Source organism: Sciurus carolinensis, chromosome 10, assembly GCF_902686445.1.
Source record: "Sciurus carolinensis chromosome 10, mSciCar1.2, whole genome shotgun sequence".
In the NCBI taxonomy this organism is placed as follows: domain Eukaryota; kingdom Metazoa; phylum Chordata; class Mammalia; order Rodentia; family Sciuridae; genus Sciurus; species Sciurus carolinensis.
In genome coordinates this window covers 81,882,972-81,902,298 of record NC_062222.1, presented here as the reverse complement: position 1 = coordinate 81,902,298, position 19,327 = coordinate 81,882,972, and the positions used below count along the sequence as shown (strand labels likewise).

At 34.3% G+C, this 19,327-nt stretch overlaps 1 protein-coding gene across 1 annotated transcript; it reads left to right on the top strand.

Moving 5' to 3' along the window:
- The first annotated feature begins 722 nt into the window (after positions 1-722).
- Positions 723-19,053, top strand: LOC124994336 (albumin-like). Its single transcript, XM_047566081.1, has 15 exons — positions 723-875; positions 1,536-1,593; positions 2,540-2,672; positions 5,133-5,344; positions 7,013-7,145; positions 7,923-8,020; positions 9,473-9,602; positions 10,482-10,693; positions 11,792-11,924; positions 13,025-13,122; positions 14,605-14,743; positions 15,352-15,575; positions 16,923-17,055; positions 17,667-17,734; positions 18,901-19,053. Exons 1-14 carry the CDS (start codon positions 734-736, stop codon positions 17,706-17,708), a joined length of 1,887 nt encoding a protein of 628 aa, XP_047422037.1. The 5' UTR covers positions 723-733; the 3' UTR covers positions 17,709-17,734; positions 18,901-19,053.
- Positions 19,054-19,327: the final 274 nt, after the last annotated feature.

The window sequence follows — 19,327 nt, the reverse complement described above, 5'->3', positions numbered from 1 at the left end:
TTTGCATAATTATTTAAAATAAGGTCACAGAAAATATATTTCTTTCATTATAAAACTTCTCTTAAGTATTTGTTTCTGTACCTATGTGTGCCATGCATATTTTGACTGACATAGTTACTAAGTTAAGTTAAATAACTGGCTTAGTAATAAGGCCATAGGTGTGTTGGAAATGTGGAAATTGTAAATATTTTAATTGTTTTTATTGCTATGGTTTTCTCCTACTTTGTGTTTGAGGCAAAAATTAGACTTTTTTTCAGACAGACACTTTCAAAATAAATAGAAGGCCTATGAGACATCTCCGTGTTTAAATTTTTTACTTTAGATAAAAAAGCATATTTGGAATCTTAACTCTTATTTAATATGTCTCATTTCCAAGCAGAATCATTGGGTTGGTTGCATTTTTGCAAATATCACAAACCAAAATTTTCAAATGGGCAACAGCAGATGAAGAACGTGGTAATGAAAAATAGGTACAAATCATTTAAACTGTTATGTAAAATTTGATAAGATGTTTTACATAACTTTAATAAATTGACAAAGTCTCATGGAGAAAACAGTTCCAGATGGCAAATATATGCAAGGAATCTAGTCAAACCATTTTGTGGCAAGAATCTTATGATTTTGTAATCAGTTGGGAGTCAATGAAATACAATAGTTAATAATCTACAATTATTGTAGTTAATATGTAGTTAATATGTAGTTAATAATCTACAATCATTGGTTAAAGAAGTATATGAGGGCTAATTTCCCTGCATTCATCCTACCTTCTCTATCAACCCCACAAGCCTTTGGCACAATGACGTGGGTAACCTTTATTTCCCTTCTCTTTCTCTTCAACTCTGCTTATTCCAGGGGTGTATTTCGTCGAGATGCAGGTAAGAATTCTGTCTTTCCATTGTTCAACTTTTGTTTTGCTAGTAAAAGTTTCAGTAAATTTCACTTATTTAAAGAATTAAGTTTTCCTTTAGCAGTTACATCTAGAATGTGATATTTTGTTTTTGTGAATACTTTTGTGGTTATTTAATTAAAATAGTTCAAATATCTTAAGCAAAAACAAAACGGTGAGAATTATTTAGTGAATGTAATTTCTTTTGTGTCATGAAGAAATGCCAGGTAGAGTGATTTAAACTTCATAGAACAGAGAAGAAGTCAGGATTCACAGCTCTCTCAAAGGCCTACCTTGCTTTATTTAAAATTTGAAAACTCTTGTGTAGAACTTCCATTTGTATTTAAGTTGTCTTTTCAGTTGCTGTTTATAGGCATTATAAGAGAATTAGATCTTATCCAAATTAGAATATAAAGATATAAACATTTAATGATATTTTAAATAAATTTCTTGGTGATTGAATAATTCACCTGTAATTGCAGAAAATATAGATCGCCATCTTAAGACTTTCTGTAGGAATCAGAATCCACTATTTTGAAGCAAATGAGTAAACTATGTTAAATGAAAAGAAATATAAAAAGTACATCTAATTAATTGTTTTTTTCAATATTTAAACACATATTGTATTTTTTCTTCTCCTTTCCCCTAGACAAAAGTGAGATTATTACTCGATATAAAGAATTTGGGGAGCAACATTTCAATGACCTGTAAGTTAAAATATGGAAGAGATAATTTACATTTTCTGATTGCATTTCTTATTACTCTAAAGGTCTTATATTTTCCTGTCATCAGGGTGGAGATTGCAGAACATTGCTACACCTTGGAATTTTCTGTACTGATGGCAGTATTCTGTTTCAGTGTTATCTAATATGGTAGCCACTGGTCACATGTGACTATTTAGTACTTTTAATATGGCAAGTGCAATGGAGGAATAAAATGTCAAATTGTAGTAAGTTTAGTTAAATTTAATTTAAATATATAAATTTATATTAATTTAAACAAATTAATTTTAATTAAATTTACATTATTTAAATACATAAGTCGCATTGGCTAATATCTAATTGATGAACAGCTAAGCTCTGGAATTCTCATACTACCCAGAAACTCTGGAAAATGATGGAAAGGACTATTGTATGGTTCCTTTGGCAGCTCACTTACTAACTTCCCTTTACATAGGAAATTGTTCTGTGGTTTCTTGGGAACATTTTAATATATTTTTTTTAATTTTGTAAAATGTTGAGAAAATAGTCTATTTTTTTAAAGGTCATTATCTTCCTACATCCCAATTAAATTAGGTATGTGTTTTTGTTTTTGTTTTAAATAACTCAAAGGACTTATACAAAGCCTAGTCTTGAAAATTAAATCTATTTAGTATATAATTTGCATGTTTGTGTTGTGCTGTATGTGTGCATCTACTGACATGTACCCACATACATTTGGACATGGTGGAGATATTGTCCTCCCTGCTTAGGAAGCCACATGTGCCTGATTAGGTCTCAGATAATACCTCATATGAATAGGCTTTTTGGATAACTATAAGAAATATATAGAAAACATAGACTATATACACTTATGTGATTTGCTCTCTAGCACAGCAACCTGTTTTATTTTAAAGTTTTATTGTGCTACTTGTTTCTGTGTTTTCTGTTTTAGGGTAATGGCTACTTTTTCTCAGTATCTCCAGAAGACTGCATATGATGACCTCGTAAAATTAACAACTGAAGTGACTGACTTGGCAAAAGCATGTGTTGCTGATAGTTTAGGGGCAGATTGTAACAAACCACTTGTAAGTTCTGATTTTGAGGATTCTTTCTTCTCCTTTAAGTTATTCTGGGTGTTTCAAAGGAAAGATTCTTTTTAAAAATTATTATTAAGCTACTGAATTTATAAACTACACTCAAAAGTTTTATATGGACTGATAAATCATTCATTTTATTTTGGGGACAGAGATGTTGTGTCTATGTCCACAGTTTTTAAAACACTTCTTCATTGAGACCACACATGATAGTCACCATGTGTTTAAATGACAATTTGTCATTTGCAATCATCTCTTAAAAATTTGAAGTTTGGTTTCTTTTCATACATGCTAATAGTGATAATATATTTTTGTGTATTTATTCACTTTGTTTTATTGTAATCAGAACACCTGACATGAGATCCTTCTCTTAAAATTTATGTGTGAAATACAATATTGGTGACTATAGGTACAATATTGTGCAGCAGATCCTTACAGTTTATTCTTCATGCTGAAATGAATTTTATGCCATTTGATTAGTAACTCCCCATTCCTCCTCTTCCTAGGCCTTGGCAGCCATCTTTCTATTCTTTGATTCTGTGAATTTGATTTTTTTTTTTTCCTAGAAGTTTTATTGCTTGGGGTTTTACATTTAGTTCTATGATCCATTTTTATTTAATTTTTTATTATGATGCCAGGTGTTGATCAAGTTTCTCTTTTTCACATTTGGAGGTCTGATTGTCAGAACCACTTTGAATAACCTGCACATAATGTTTACTGGGCAGTGAAGTACACGTGTAGTGAATTTCAATATGCTTACCTTGCACCTTCTATAGTATATACAACCCTCTTTTGAGAACTCAAGTGGTTACATGAAAACTACCAAGGGGTTGCCCTTGAAGTCCCTCAGTGACCTAAGGACTTCCCACTGGATTCCGTCTCCCAAAAGTTCCACCACTCCCCAAATAGCACCTCCATGGGTATCAAGACGTTAACCACATGTATCCTTGCTGGATACCAGATCATACCCAAACCATACATCATCTTAGATTTTAGTAGGTAACTGAAAAATGCCTGAGGAACTGAATGATTGAATTACCAAGGGCACACAGGTAAGGTAAGCATATTGAATTTGACTAATTTAGATACTTTGTACTAATGGAATCATCCTGTGTTCATCTTTCTGAGTTTGGTTTATTGCACTTAGCACAATGTCCTCAAAGATCATCTGCTTTAGTGCCAGTTACAGAATTTCCTTCTTTTAAAGGATGAATAGTATTCCCTGGTATTTAGACACAACATTTTCTTTATCCATTCATTTGTTGGTGGACACTTCAGTCATTCGCTTTCTTTGACTATGGTAAATAATGCCTGACTGAATATAGGAGGGCTGATATCTCTTTGAGGTAGTAGCATGATTTTGATTTTCAGAAAGCACCACCTGATTTCTGTGCTATGGGTGAAATATCAGTTGTAGTTATACATTCATCATTTTAGGGTTATTAATATTTTTATCTACAATAAAAAAAACAAGTTAGTTAATCCTTTTGAACTTTTTGCTGTTTCCTAATACATCTTCAAAACAAGAGGCCTATATTTTTCTCTCCACTTAATGTAGATATGCCTCTCTATGGGCTAGGATATTTTTCTTGTCACTGGACCCTTTCCTCTTTTTGTTTTTCTCTGGAAGAACCTTTCTTTCCTGCAAAATAAATACTTTAACTTTTCCCAAGTTATAGTTCTATATATAAATTTTTAAAAGTACATTTAGAAAATAGTAAATTGTGTCTCAAACAGTATATTTTCCACAGTGTTACAATGACTTATATAGTGAAAATAAATGAGGATTAAACGACTTATTTGACAAGTGAAGTACTTTGAGACAAATATTTCTATAATAAAAATTCATATTTTAATGCAGTAATAATGTGTAATGGATTTATGTTATTCTTACATTTTTAAATAGTATCTACTAAAAAGTTAGGTCTCTTAAAAAGAAGCAGATTAAATGAGAAAGTATCTCTTAGCTTCCTCCCTAAGATGAATTCATCTGCTACACTGAAGGCTAGTTTCCCTAGTGACAGGTAACAAGCAGAGAAAGGTAACATTCCTTAAGGCCATTAACTGTCTTTTTGCCCTTCTATTTTATTCATCCTAAGTAATATTGTGGCAATGGATTGTTACGTAAATTACACAGAGTCAAATCCAGGGAATTTAACGGGGAAAGTGAATTTTTATAGAATTTCCTTTTATGATGGATTTAAAAATTTTATTTCATTAAGATTATTTTCATATTTAAATTCATATTTTTAGTCATACATAAAAAGATAATATTACACATATTCATGGGGTCCCCTGGGATATTTCAATACATGATATACCATATATATGTACAATATAGATGATTTCCTCACCAAGCTTTAGCAGTATGTTAAATTTTTATACTATTCTATGGCAATAAAGAAAGTAAGGTCCTGCCCAGTAATTTGAATGCTGTCCTCTTCCATTTAGGATACTATCTTTGGAGAGAAAGCATGCACAATTGCCAATCTTCGTGAAACCTATGGTGACATGGCTGACTGCTGTGATAAACAAGACCTTGAGAGATTCCAATGCCTCGTAAAGCACAAAGAAGATAAACCTGACCTCCCACGAATTCAACAAACAGACCCTGATACTCATTGCATCTCTTTTGAAGAAAATAGCCAGAAGACTTTGGGACAGTAAGTATATTTATGTTTCAAAATTAAAAATTAAGCAATAAGTCAATACTCATTATAATATCTACTAAACTACAACCATTTCCAACGTTAAGACTTGGAAGTTTTGTTGTCATGATGAGTTTTAAAGAAGTAAATCTTCATACCACAAAATTCTACACAACAAAAAATACAACAAAAAAACTTTGATCTAGAAACTGTATATGATCCATATGAAAATTTGAAATAGACATGTTTTAAAAGATGTTAAAAAGAAAAATATATAGTTAATCTTTTTAAAAAGACTTTTGAAATAAAAAAGAGTTATTAGCAGGATTGATTTAATTTTAATCAGCAATATTAGATAAGTTTAACCATTTATATGTGCTTCACACACTCACATCACAAATTCAACCTTTCTTTTCACTGACTTAAATCTTCAACTTGTTGGCTCAGGATCAGATTTCCTTAACAGGACTCCCATAGCACAAGAAATAAAAGCAAGAATAAACAACTGGGATAGATTCAAACTAAAAAGCTTTCTCTCAGCAAAGGAAACTATCAGAAATGTGAAGAGAGAGCCTACAGAGTGGGAGAATATCTTTGCCAACCATACTTCAGATAGAGCGCTAATTTCCAGAATCTATAAAGAACTCAAAAAACTCTACACGAAGAATACAAATAATCCAATCAACAAATGGGCTAAGGAAATGAACAGACACTTCACAGAAGAAGATGTACAAGTAATCACCAGATATATGAAAAAATGTTCAACATCCCTAGTAATAAGGGAAATGCAAATCAAAACTACCCTAAGATTTCATCTCACCCCAATTAGAATGGCGATTATCAAGAATACAAGCAACAATAGGTGTTGGCGAGGATGTGGTGAAAAAGGAACACTCATACATTGCTGGTGGGGTTGCAAATTAGTGCAACCACTCTGGAAAGCAGTGTGGAGATTCCTCAGAAAGCTTGGATTGGAAACACCATTTGACCCAGCTATCCCACTCCTTGGCCTATACCCAAAGGACTTAAAATCAGCATACTACAGAGATACAGCCACATCAATGTTCATTGCTGCTCAATTCACCATAGCCAGATTGTGGAACCAACCTAGATGCCCTTCAGTTGATGAATGGATAAAGAAACTGTGGCATATTTATACAATGGAATATTACTCCGCAATGAAGAATGATAAAATTATGGCATTTGTAGGCAAATGGTCGAAATTGGAGAATATCATGCTAAGTGAGATAAGCCAATCTCAAAAACTAAAGGACGAATGATCTCGCTGATAAGCGGATGAGGACATATAATGGGGGGTGGGACGGGCTAGCATTAGGTTTAGGGTTAGGTCTAGAGTTAGGCTAAGGAGAGCAGTAAGAATGAAGGAAAGAAGGACTGTGTAGAGGGAAAAGAGGGGTGGGAGGGGTGGGAGGGGTGGGAGGGGTGGGGGGGAGGGGAAAAATATAATAAACATCATTACCCTATGTAAACGTAAAAAAAAAAAATATTTATAAAAAAAAAAAAAGAATGGCAAAGACAAGGTCATTAGGTGCAAATTGAGCTTCCCTGGTAAATTACATTTCTTTGGTTTTTGGAGTCTCTGGGGAGAATGTTGATTATGTTTTTGTAATCTTGTATGGTATGGAAAAATGACTTCCTATTATCTGTTTTTTTAAAAATTAGGTTTTTATATGAAGTTGCCAGAAGAAATCCTTACTCCAGTGGCTCAGAAATTCTTTACCTTACTGAAAAGTATAAAGGCTATTTGACAGAGTGCTGCCAAGCTGCTGATAGAGGAGAATGCTTGGCACCAAAGGTATTCCCCCAAAAAAAGAATAAAAGAACCAGTGCATAATACATCCTCAGATTTTGAACAACTTATGGCTGAATTTAGGAAAACAATCTCCTAAAGAAACTTCTCTAACATGTTCAAAAGAGCCTTCTTTACTTTCATGTCTCCCAAAGAAGTTTTATTCTCTTTGAAGACCTCTCCTATTCTTCCTCCCTTCTTCTGAGATTCACCAGTGCTGATCTGATGGAGGGAATCACTGTGCACATAGTTAAATGTGCAGCCCCTCTACATGCTGATGATCTAGAGAGCGAAGTATCAGTCAAATTGCACAGCAAGGGGGTCACAGATTTTGTGTTCTTTTTCATGAGACTTTTGATGGAGAGGGAATTTCAAGTAGAAATATTACTGCAACAAGAAACAAAAGCTCATTTATTCTTTCCATAAGTATTCATTGTGTGCCTCGTTCTGTTTTGTGGGGAGTTCATATTGTCCGAGGAGGGATGTAAATGGATGATGCACAAAATTAAGAATTCGGTTAAGTTATATGTTCCTGGGAATTAGTGTACACTTTTTCTTTCAGAAGGCTTTACTCTGGCAATGTGCCCATGGTGGTTTTAAGTACCTAGAGGCCTCCACTATGACCAGACTAATTTTTCCTCTTACATAGCAAAATAATTATTTGCCAAAGGAATAATTGAGAATTTAGATTTAATTTGGAATATTCTCATCTTAGTTTATGAAGTGGTGTTTGTACAGAAGTTTTCTCTTCTACATTTATTTCAAATTGCTTTCTTTCTATAGATTGAGAAATTGAAGAAGAAAATAATGTTTTCTTCTGTCAACGATAGATTCAAGTGCAACATTCTTGAAAAATTTGGTGAAAGATCTTTCAAAGCATGGTAAATATTTTTTAACACAATTTGTGTCTTTATAAAAATATAAAAGTGAAATGGTTCCATTGACAAAAGTGTACATATACTTATCATTTCTCCCAATGCTTACAAATGTATTTTGTTGTCGTTGTCTAAAAGGAAGAGAAATCAGAGGTCAAAATCAGAACATAAGTAATAAATTCACATTATTGTTTGTATTATTTTTCTAAGTTGTTAAAGAATTTAAAAGACATTACCATTTTGTCCTAAAAAGAAAGATATATAAATTGTGTTTATGAAGACTAGGAATCTTATACTAATGGTCTATTATTTTTATAGAGCTACAGGCAGGGACTTTTATTTAATTTTATCCTTTCCCACAACCATCTGAAAGCATCTACTCCTCTTGTTATGTCCTGATAATTAGAGCTGAAGTTACTACTTGTAGTTTTTGCATAGCTCCGACTCTGCTTTTGATCTCCTGTTTTTGCCTGGGCTTCTGTTTGTATATTATTTAGATGATTTTCGGAACCTCCTTCAGTATCTGATCTAAGAAAAATATTACCTATTCTTCCAACCCCTCACCTGTCAGTCAACAATGAATCAATGTAACAGGAGATAAAATTAAAATAATAGACATGCACGCTCTCTAGAAACTGTCAAGTGAATTATCTTTCCCATTATTCCTACCATCCAAATCACAAAAAACAATCAAATTGATAAATGAAATACCCCTAACATGAACCAGTACACATTACCCAGGCAGTGACTAGTTCTGGGAAAGAAGTCTCCTTTACTGGTTTTAGAAAGCACTGAAATGATTTTGGAAAGAATGATGACATTAGTCTTTTATATCTTGTCTTAGAGCTTAGAGGCCATGCTGGATCAATTTCTTTTAAAAGTGTACTTAATAAAAACTCCCTAATTATGTAGAAGTTAGGAAATTAATTTTCTTGAAGAACTTTAGTAGTCAGGAAAGAGGGTGTTTTCATGAAGGAAAAAAGGTAACTGGAGTTTATGTGATACTTCCCAGATTATAAAATATTTTCACAGGTATTATCTAATTTACTCTCCAAAACAGTGCTTCAATTTAGCATGATGTTGTGACACTGAGAAGGTTAAAGTTCAGAGAAGTTAAGTAACTTGCTTAGGGTCTCACTGCTAAGAAGATATGAAGTCAGATCTGGGCTCCATAGCTGATGCCCCTCAGACCCTCACCCCTTTCAGCATTCTTGTTTGCTGATTTTATGAATCATCAGGTTTCCATCCACCATACACTCTCACAATGGATAATTTTAAGAAAATAGGAGTAAAGGTCACTATTTGGTTCAGCTCTAGCATTAAAATAACTAATGAATGTTTTAAAAAAATTCTGTGTTAACCTGTCTTGAATTTCTTTGTTATAAATGGTAGTTTCATAGATCTTTCACATCAATTTATGCCTGATAATAATAAATTGATGGGGGATTTGCTTTTTAGGTTAGTAGCTCGTCTTAGCCGAAAATTTCCCCAAGCTGTATTTACAGAAATAACCAAGATGGCAACAGATCTTATCAAAATCTTCCAGGAATTTTGCAAAGGAGATCTGCTTGAAGGTGTACACGACAGGGTAAAGAGCCATTAATTTTCCTTTTGTAGTTTACATGCTTAAGTTGGTAGAATAGATGTGGTTAGCATCACTGGGGATAACTGGCATTTACCAAATGATCTGAAAAACTCTTTCACCCTTTTGTAACCTCTTTCAGTCATACTCTGAGAATTTAGGCTGAAGTTGAAGGAGGACAACTGCAAAATTCCATTGCTAAGATATTTTTTTGGGGAAAGGTGTGGCTGGAGAAGGGTCATTAATTCAAGAGACTTCTGAAAATGATGCATTCTCTGCCCCCCATGTTCTTTCCTTTTATTGACTGTTTTCCCAAACATGATCTCTCCCCCAAATTTGTAGTTTTGTCTCCCTTTCTTCAAAGATTAAAAATAATGACCATCTATTAGAATCCTGAGCTTTCATGACACTTCCTGGAAATTTAAGACAGATATTTTACATACATAAGCAAGACCCATGACTATGACCTTGACGCACTTTTTAAAATCTCTCATGCTTTACTTAGTTATTTGGTTTCAAAATGTCTGCATTTATTTTGAGGACAATATTTGAAAAGAAGCATTGAGTTTTACTTTAAAAAACTTAAATGCCTCAACAGTGGAAATATAAAATTAATAAATAGCTGATTATTAATTGATTAATTAATTATAATAAAAAAGATAACTGGTTCCCAACAAGTCTTTATTGATCAAGTGGTTGTGTTTTAGTAGTACTGAGGCTCCAGGTTCAGAAGCACTGATGGAGGATCTGTGTTCATAGAAGGTACAAAGGTTGTGAATGAGTGGCCATTGGAATATAGGGAATGTGTTCTGCAACATCACAAAGGTCTGGAGAGAAAGTGTAGCAATGCCAATTTATGTTGAACATTTGTTGACCTCCTCACAGATGACCCTTTCCAATTACACTTGTGATAATCAAGACACAATATCCAAGAAACTGGGCCCATGTTGTGCTAAGCCCAAGTTGGAAAAATATCACTGCATTGTTGAGCTGGAAGATGACAAGCCTGATAATTTACCTTCACTAGCAGCTGATTATGCTGAGGATAAGGATGTTTGCAAAAACTATGCTGAGGCAAAAGATATCTTCTTGGGCACGTAAGTTAGATAAGGAATTACCCTTTCATACTCTTGATTTAGGAAGATCATGATTTAGGAAGATATACTAGGCTTTCCTTTGGAGTTACTAGTTTCCATCTTGCCCAGGAGTTACAAAGTTTCCATGTTGACCTTTTGACTCCTAGTCTTTGAAGTTTAAAAAATTTGTAATTTCAATCATTGTCATTCAGTATACATTCATAGCAAAAGCTCAATGTTCCTTACTCTTTAGGGACATCTCTAGAGATATCTCTAGAAATATTTGTGTATGTACAAATTATGTATGTAAGGTTTATTTGTATTTGTTTACTCATTCATTAAAAAGTTACTTCTTAAACATCTTGTATATATATATTTGTATATATATATGAATGTTTATTGTCTATGAATCATAGATCTACACATCTATCTATATCTATCCATCTGTGTATTGGCAGCAAAGATGATACAAAGAAGTAAAGAATTTGACACTAGGTGTTTCACTTGGATAAAAAGAGCAGAATCTTCAGTAGTATGACAAGGCAGTTAAATACCAAATGATTATATATGATCAGTAAGAATGATGACGAGTCGTACAATTTTATTGTTGGATTACAATAGCTTCTTTTGCACTAAATAGTACTTACAAAATGATGTATCCTTTAAGATTTCAATCATATGGGGAGAATATTTTAAGAATATACCTCTGTCTAGTAGAATATTTTTGAAATGTAGTCCAAATCAAACTAAGTATACATGAAAATAACAGATACCATTCATCAAACACTTAAGATGTGCCAGACAGGATATGTTTTACACAGATTGTGTCATGTATTTTTCATAACACAACTTATGAAATGGATATTACTATTACCAGTCCCGTTCTCCAGAGGAAGAAACTAAGGCTCCTTAGTTTTAATAAGTTGCCTAACATAATAGAGTAAAATAAGTGGCAGAACCAGAAATTGAACCCAGGAAGGGCCCCGAGTCCTGTGCCACTAAGCTTCACTGCATGGGGTTTAGTCAAATTCAGACCTTGGGAATATGATCACACTTGAAGTTAGTTATGTACATTTTCTGGCTCATTGGTTCAAGTAGATCTATGTTCGTCTTACTTAGGTTTTTGTATGAATATTCGAGAAGTCATCCCGAGTATGGCTCCCTTTTGCTGCTGAGAATCATCAAGGCATATGAAGCCAGACTGGAGAAGTGCTGTGCTGAGGCTGATCCTCCTGCATGCTATGGCAACGTGGTAGGTGTCTCGCAGGAAAAGAAGGACGTAGCGTTTTGCCGATTCTAATAATGAGAAAGAAAATCAATGCAGGACTGAAGTGATATACAGTACAAGTTAGATATTTTCTTGATATGGATTCAATTCTGTGCTCTTAAACCTTTTAGGAAAATCAATCTCAAATAGAATGGTTAATAAATTTTAGAAAGTTGGTCTAGAAAAGAAAGATATGAAGACAGTAATCTCTAATTTCACAAAATTGTGGCCATAATTTCTATGTTTTCCATATTCCTAAGAACAGAATAACATGAAGTAAATTTAAAGGTCCATTAAAAGAGATTTAACATAGTTATAAAGAAAGTTAAACGTGATCCATGATTTATCAAGTAGTGGAGTTAATATCTTAAGACAGGTTATGCAATTAATTTCTTTAGAATATTGTTAAATCTTTTTGAGAAAGTTTAGGAAATGTTTTACAAGATGATAAGTTAGAAGACATCTGTTCTGGAGGATTTTAGAGTTCCAACTAGTACATATTAATGGTTTCCAAACTATTATAGAATCCAAGACAGTTTTCCTTTCCTCTACCAAGAAGCTGCTGTATGCTGGGCACCATTCTGCAACTAATGCTGAGGGCAAAATTCCTCAGAGATCTGAGGATCCTCTTGGAGAGATGGACTAGTAATAATAATAATAATAATAATAATAATAGTAATAATACTTATGACCATCATTTATTGACTTTTTATTATGTACTAGGTGCTATTTTAATATCATTAGCTTAGTTGGTTCCCAGAGCAATTCTGTGTGGTGAGCACTATTTTCACCTCTATTGTGAAGATGAGGATTCTGAATCTCAGATATGGTTAGTGAAGCTGCACCACTAGAAAATGAGTCAGGTGGCCTGGCTCAGAAGCCAGACAATGAGCTCCAGAGTGAAGATTCTTAACTCCTTGCACTATACAGTCTGCCAAATAAGAGAAACAATTTGAATGTGATGTGACAGACCTGGCACTCAATAATCTACTCATGTGGCTTTAGGCAGAAAGAATAAGGGGTAACAAGTGACCTGCATCTGGTCCTCAGAAGGATCCTATAAATGTCGTTCTTTTGTGTTCCAGTTTGAGGAATTTCAACCTCTTGTGGCTGAGCCTCAGAACTTAGTCAAGCAAAACTGTGATCTCTATGAGCAGCTTGGAGAATATAATTTCCAAAATGCGTAAGTAATTTTGTTCATTAGCTGCCTTTTTCCTTGACCAATTTGAAATTATTTAATACTTCCTATATAAGCCATCTAGCATATGGATTTTTAATAGCAAAAGTACACATATATTCTTAAACCCTCTTAATGAAGAAAGTCTGGAGAGTAGAGATAATATAGTCGATGGGATGGAGAGGCCTCTATTTGTGTACAGTTTTAAAAAATGGTCTCTTGAGACTGGAAGTAGGTAGGCTGGGATGGTTAGTGACATATCTTGGCTTATCATTTGGGGATGATCCTTAAAGTGTAAGGAATATTTGTGAGGAAACAAACCAAAGCATCGTTTTCACAGAGCAGGAAGTAGTAGGCCATGCATAGTAGTAGTTCAAGAAGTAATTTAAAAGCTGAATACAAAAATATGACAAAATGGATTTAGATAGTATATAAAATTTCATTCATATTGGTCCATTTGAACTGTGGAAAGCGTGGATGTTCCAAAGGTACATCAGACTTTGATGGTTATGACCTAGTTTTCATAGGAATTTCCCTCCCTACAAGAGATAGAGACAAAATGACATCCTGAAATAATGTCCCAGTCTAATAGGCCCTTATATTTGGAGGGAAAGGCAAGAAACAAGAAGGGACACATGGTTAGTAGGTATTTATTGTGCAGTTTATATACATAGTTAGCACTCTTTTAACTAGCTCAGGGATAACAACAGTGAATAATACGTACTTTCTTCGTTAAGTAGAATATGGTCATACATTGACTTTCCATGGTGATTGGGATTATTTATCTGTGATTATTGCATGCTACATAACATGACTGATTAATTGCATATATTATCACTTTTAATTTAATCCTTGCACCATTCTTATTGAGGCAGGTATATTTCCTCCCATTTTTCACCCACATCTTTTAAGTTTATCAAAGTACTGATTTATATTACACTCAGTAGCATTTAATGAAACAAAGATGCAATAATAAATATATTAATGCCACTGGATTGTAATAAGGTAGCTAACTTTCCTAATATTATATGGTACAGGTGGTATTCAAAGCCATGTTCAATGAATTGGTCAGGACAAAGTCTTTTTAGGACACTAAGCCATCACCCTAAAGGTGAGGATAATTTTTGGTGGTGGGGAATGGAGATTGAATGTGGGGAGCTACAATGAACTTACCAATGAGCTGCAACCATAATTTTTTAAAAAAAATTTTGTTTTGAGAAGGATCTTGCTAAATTACTTAGGCTATCACTAAATTGCCAAGGTTGACTTCAAAATTGTAATCCTCTTGGGGCAGCCTCTTGAGTTGCTGGAATTACAGGCCTGTACCACTGCAGTTGACTTAGACAAACATAATTTGGTGAGTGGCAAAGAAGCACATATTAGTTGTTATTGGCTGAATTTTCTCTCCTGTATCTACTATATTAAAAAAAGACAGTTTCTTGTTTGGATAAAAACACATGGCCTTTTTTTTTTTTTTTTTTTAAACAGACTTGTAATTCGTTACACTCAGAAAACACCTCAGGTGTCAACTCCCACTCTTGTGGAGGCATCAAGAAACCTAGGAAAAGTAGCCACCAAATGCTGTAAGCTTCCTGAAACACACAGAATGCCCTGTATTGAAGACCATGTGAGTCTTCTAAAATATAATAAATTTAATAATGACTTTTCCTCTTAAGACATTGACAAAGCTAACTTTCAGAGGCAAGAGTGGACTAACTTATGTACATGACTAACAGGAATGTACCTGTGTGTATGTATAGTTGTGTGGGTGTCTGGTAGTGGCAGTCAGAACTTGGTAACCTATATTATCCCAACTACCAAAGTTAGAATTTAGATAAGATCTAAAAGTTATAACTTGTTTTAAAAAAGGATCCCTGAATTTTCAGTGTTCTGGCATTCTCTGTTTCTACTTTCTTTGCGGTCTCTGTTTCATGTGTCAGTATATGATATTTCTTCCCCATTCCAAAACATAAGATAGGATATATCACCTTCAATTATTTTCATGAATTATTGTCTCAAGTTACTCTGACATGTGGACCTACTTGTAAAAGATACAACTTAAAAGAGTCCCTTATGTTTAGTTCCAAAGATAGTCATTCGCTGCCTCAGTTAACTTTGGATTTATGGTTACTAGTGTAAAATGTCACTTCTTTGGGTGCATGGGAAAAATGAGTGTTCATGGAAAACCTTCAATTTTGCCTCTTTTGAATTTCTGCTCTTCTTCCTGTTCTTCAGTTATCTGCAGTCCTGAATACATTGTGTGTGATGCATGAGAAGAATCCAGTGAGTGACAGGGTCACCAAATGCTGTTCTGAGTCCTTCGTGAACAAGCGGGCATGCTTTTCTGCTCTGCAAGTTGATGACACATATACTCCCAAAGAATTTAATGCTGAAACATTCACCTTCCATGCAGATATATGCACACTTCCAGAGACTGAGCAACAAATCAAGAAACAAATGTGAGCAGTATTTCATTATCATGTTTGTAGTTTGATATTGAGAACTGTTAATTGAAAGGAGCAAACTGTCTAATGTAATGGTTATATTCCTTAGAGGAAAGTACTTAAGTGTTGGCCTTATTAAGTTGATAAAATTATCAACAATAAAATGAAGGGATTCTTTCCCTTAGAGGGGAAAAATTATATTAGACTCTAACCTGCTGACTATTCATAGTGATATTGTGAATGAAAACCACAGTAGAATAAGATCATAGGAGAGATTCAGTAGAAAAACCTGAACATTGAACTGATGAATTTGTGCACACAGCAAAGTAGGTATGGAAATCATAGGGTGACTTATTTCTAGGCATAAACGGTACTTTCAGTTTGTTCTAGAGTGCCCTCATAGGTTAGAGAAAACCCTGCCATGTGACTTTTGAGAATGACGATTGAATAGAAAACATCTAGAAATGTGAGTTTTGAGGCTGAACTCCTCAATACTGTCACAAAGCGTGAGGATAGCATGGACTTCAGCAACAGAAAGTTGCTGCCATCTCTGGTGGTCTGAAATCATGGTTCAGACTTAAAAATAATATTAGAAAACCTGTTCCTCCCACACAACATGCTTTCTGGCACTGTTGTCTCTTCAGATGTCAATGAAAGAGAACCACCACCTCCCATTTGTTTGGATAGTCTTACCTCCTGTAACCTCCTCATAATTAACTTTGAATAGGGCAAATTGCAAAGACCAACTTTAAAGATTCTTAAAGAAGAAGATTTTTCAGTGAAGTTCAAGGTCATTAGAAATTTAGGGGTCATTTTAAACCCTTCAGTAGCTATAAAAGTCAATGTGGCATGACTTCTAAAATCTGAACAATATCTAAAGCCATGATGTATGCTTTCTGGAGATGTACTGAAACTATGTAAAAAACTATTATCTTATTTGGTCCTCCCACCAACCCTAATGAAGTGAATTTTATTAATCTCCCATGAGGTTAAATGGCATGCTTAACCTCAAACCCAGAGCTGCCTGGCTCTAAGATGTATAATTTTTTTTTTTTTTTTGGTACTCAATTAAATCCAGGGGTGCTTAACACTAAGCTACATCCCCAGTTTTTTTTTTTTATATTTTATGTTTAGACAGAGTCTCACTGAGTTGCTAAGTGCCTCACTAAATTGATGAGGCTGGCTTTGACTTCAAGATCCTCCTGCCTTGATCTCCTAAGCAGCTGGGATTACTGGCCTGTGCCACTGCACCTGGAAGATTTATAATCTTAAATGATGGCACTACTGTTCTTATCACCTTAATTTTTCTTTCTGTGACTAATCTTTTTCTTGATGTTTCTTTCATTTCCTGTTCAAATGCAGAGCACTTGCTGAGCTGGTGAAACACAAGCCCACAGCAACAACAGATCAACTGAAAACTGTGATGGGGGATTTCGGAGCTTTTCTAGAAAAGTGCTGCAAGGCCGAGGACAAGGAGGCCTGTTTCTCTGAGGAGGTGCTGGGGCTGCTTTCATTTCACCATATCCAGTTTCCATTTTTGTGCATTTGGTCAGGTCATGGGTTAGGAATTCACATTTTGAAAGATGTGTGGAGCAGAGATCTTAATCTGTGTACAATTGTCTTACAAAATGACTAAAGTGGTTCTTGGTTTTATCTCCTGCTTCACTGTGGCCTAGTATTAAATGCTTATCCTGTCTCTTCTGTTCCAAATTTGTGATGGTTATGAGTGGATAGGAGTATTTATAAGACCTGAAATGCTTTGGTGGGTAAGTCAAAGCATTAATTTATTTAAACATTTTCCTGACAAATGATGGTTTCTCATTTGAATTTTGCAAGGTCAGAGGGGGTGGGAATGAACATTTAAATATCTAAATCATTTAATATTTCCTCTATGTCCTGATGATATATTTATTTATTTAATTATTTTGTGGGAAGGGTGTTTGTTGGTGAGGTTCTTTGCAGAAATCCTGGTAGTAAATGGGAACTAAAGGGGGTCATGCATGTAAAATCACTTTATAATCACTTATTTTTTGTATAACTGGCTATTTTTGTTTTCTAATGGTAATGCTCATATTTTCCCAACATCTATCATTTCTTTGTATTCAGGGTCCAAAACTGGTTGCTGCAAGTCAAGCTGCCTTAGCATAAAAACATTGCAATCACAAGGATCTCAGGTAGCTATACTTTAGATTTTAAAAAAGTAATTATACTCATTTTTATTAAAAAGGAAAATGACTGAATATTTGTCAAGAACTATATAGACAAGCACCAACCATTACTCTTAGCTGTTTATATATTTGACTTATATAATTATCAAAATAATGTCTGTGTGGGGTCCTCTTGTGATTCTCATTTTGTAGATGAATAAATGGATCATAGATAAAGGCTTAGATTACATAATTTATCTACCTAAGGGGCAACCAAAGTTGTGCAGAGTCATCTCAGTGATGACTCACCAGCAGAAACGCTTGGTGTTAGAAACATATGAAAAATTTTTGCAGGTTGAACATAGTTGAGTATCAATGGTTTCACATGGTTCAGCCTAATACTTCAGTAACAGATCTATCCTATAATGAATTTGCACTGTAGAATGTGCTACTAAATTTCCAAAGTGTCAACATGCTAAACTGTAATAGAATTTCTCTTCTTATGACAAATGGCCACTTTATTTTTTATTTATATTTTTTCAGTGCTGGGGATTGAACCCAGGACCTTGTGCTTATAAGGCAAGCGCTCTATGAACTGAGCTATCTCCCCAGCCCAGCAAATGCCCACTTTAAAACTTAGATATTTGAGCATAAATATGTTTGAGTATTTTTCAGGAATATTTTAGAAAGAAATTAAAAAAAAAGAATGGCAATGAAACAAAATATTGTTAAAACCAAGTATTTTACCGAAATCACAATATCTACTTTATGTATTCAAGCAATGAATAACAACTTTGTGTCTCCAGAAATTTGGTCATTCCCAAATGTGATGTGTTTCAGTCCTAAGTGGAATAAATTTCTCCCTAGAGTTCCAATTTTGAGCACATACTTTTGGTTTAGGTATAACTTAGGTAAGAGTAGGTGCTAAATAGCCCTGAGGAGTAGTGACCAGAGGCCTCTGACTTGAGTCTGGTGGAACCAGTGAGGAAGAGGCACTTGATAGCATTTCTGTGTGTCCTCTGACCTTGCCCAACAGAAGGGGAATTCAACTTAACCTCAGTCAGGTTTAAATTGTTTCCACTGGTGGAAATTGCAGAAAGACAATGGAAGCAATTTAGCATCAGTTGAAAAAAATTGGAAAAATACATGACATCTGACAAACAGCCCTTGTATTTTCTCCTTTTGTTTTTCAGCCTGCCCAGAGAAAAAGAGAAAGAGACTAAGACTTTGTTCATCTGTGTGTCTTTTCTGTTGGTGTAGAATCAATACTCTAAGAAACACAACTTCTTCAAATATTTGACTGCTTTGCTCTATGCTGGAATTAATAAAAAATGAAAAGAATCTAATATTATGGTCCAGGACTATTATTTTCCAAAAAGTGTGTTTCCATCCTGAAAATTTTGTGGTTCTGTGAAAGGTTCATTTTTCTCTCTCTCACTCCACTTCAGCAGAGGACTTCTAGTTCCTTACAGGCTACTTCATGAAAAGAAATACTAATGCTCATCTGAGTTATGAATTATGAACATTCAAGGTAGCATTTTAACATCATGAAAGAATAACAACAGCTGTGGCAGGGGTAGGGCATACACAGCCTGGCTCTTCCTCACCACCAGGACTCTC

Bases quoted from the DNA above. Each gene is read 5' to 3' on its own strand.
- LOC124994336 (XM_047566081.1), top strand. From the start codon at position 734: ATGAGGGCTAATTTCCCTGCATTCATCCTACCTTCTCTATCAACCCCA. The intron at 876-1,535 runs GTAAGAATTCTG...CCTTTCCCCTAG, and splicing joins TGTATTTCGTCGAGATGCAG to ACAAAAGTGAGATTATTACT. The intron at 15,576-16,922 runs GTGAGCAGTATT...GTTCAAATGCAG, and splicing joins CAACAAATCAAGAAACAAAT to AGCACTTGCTGAGCTGGTGA.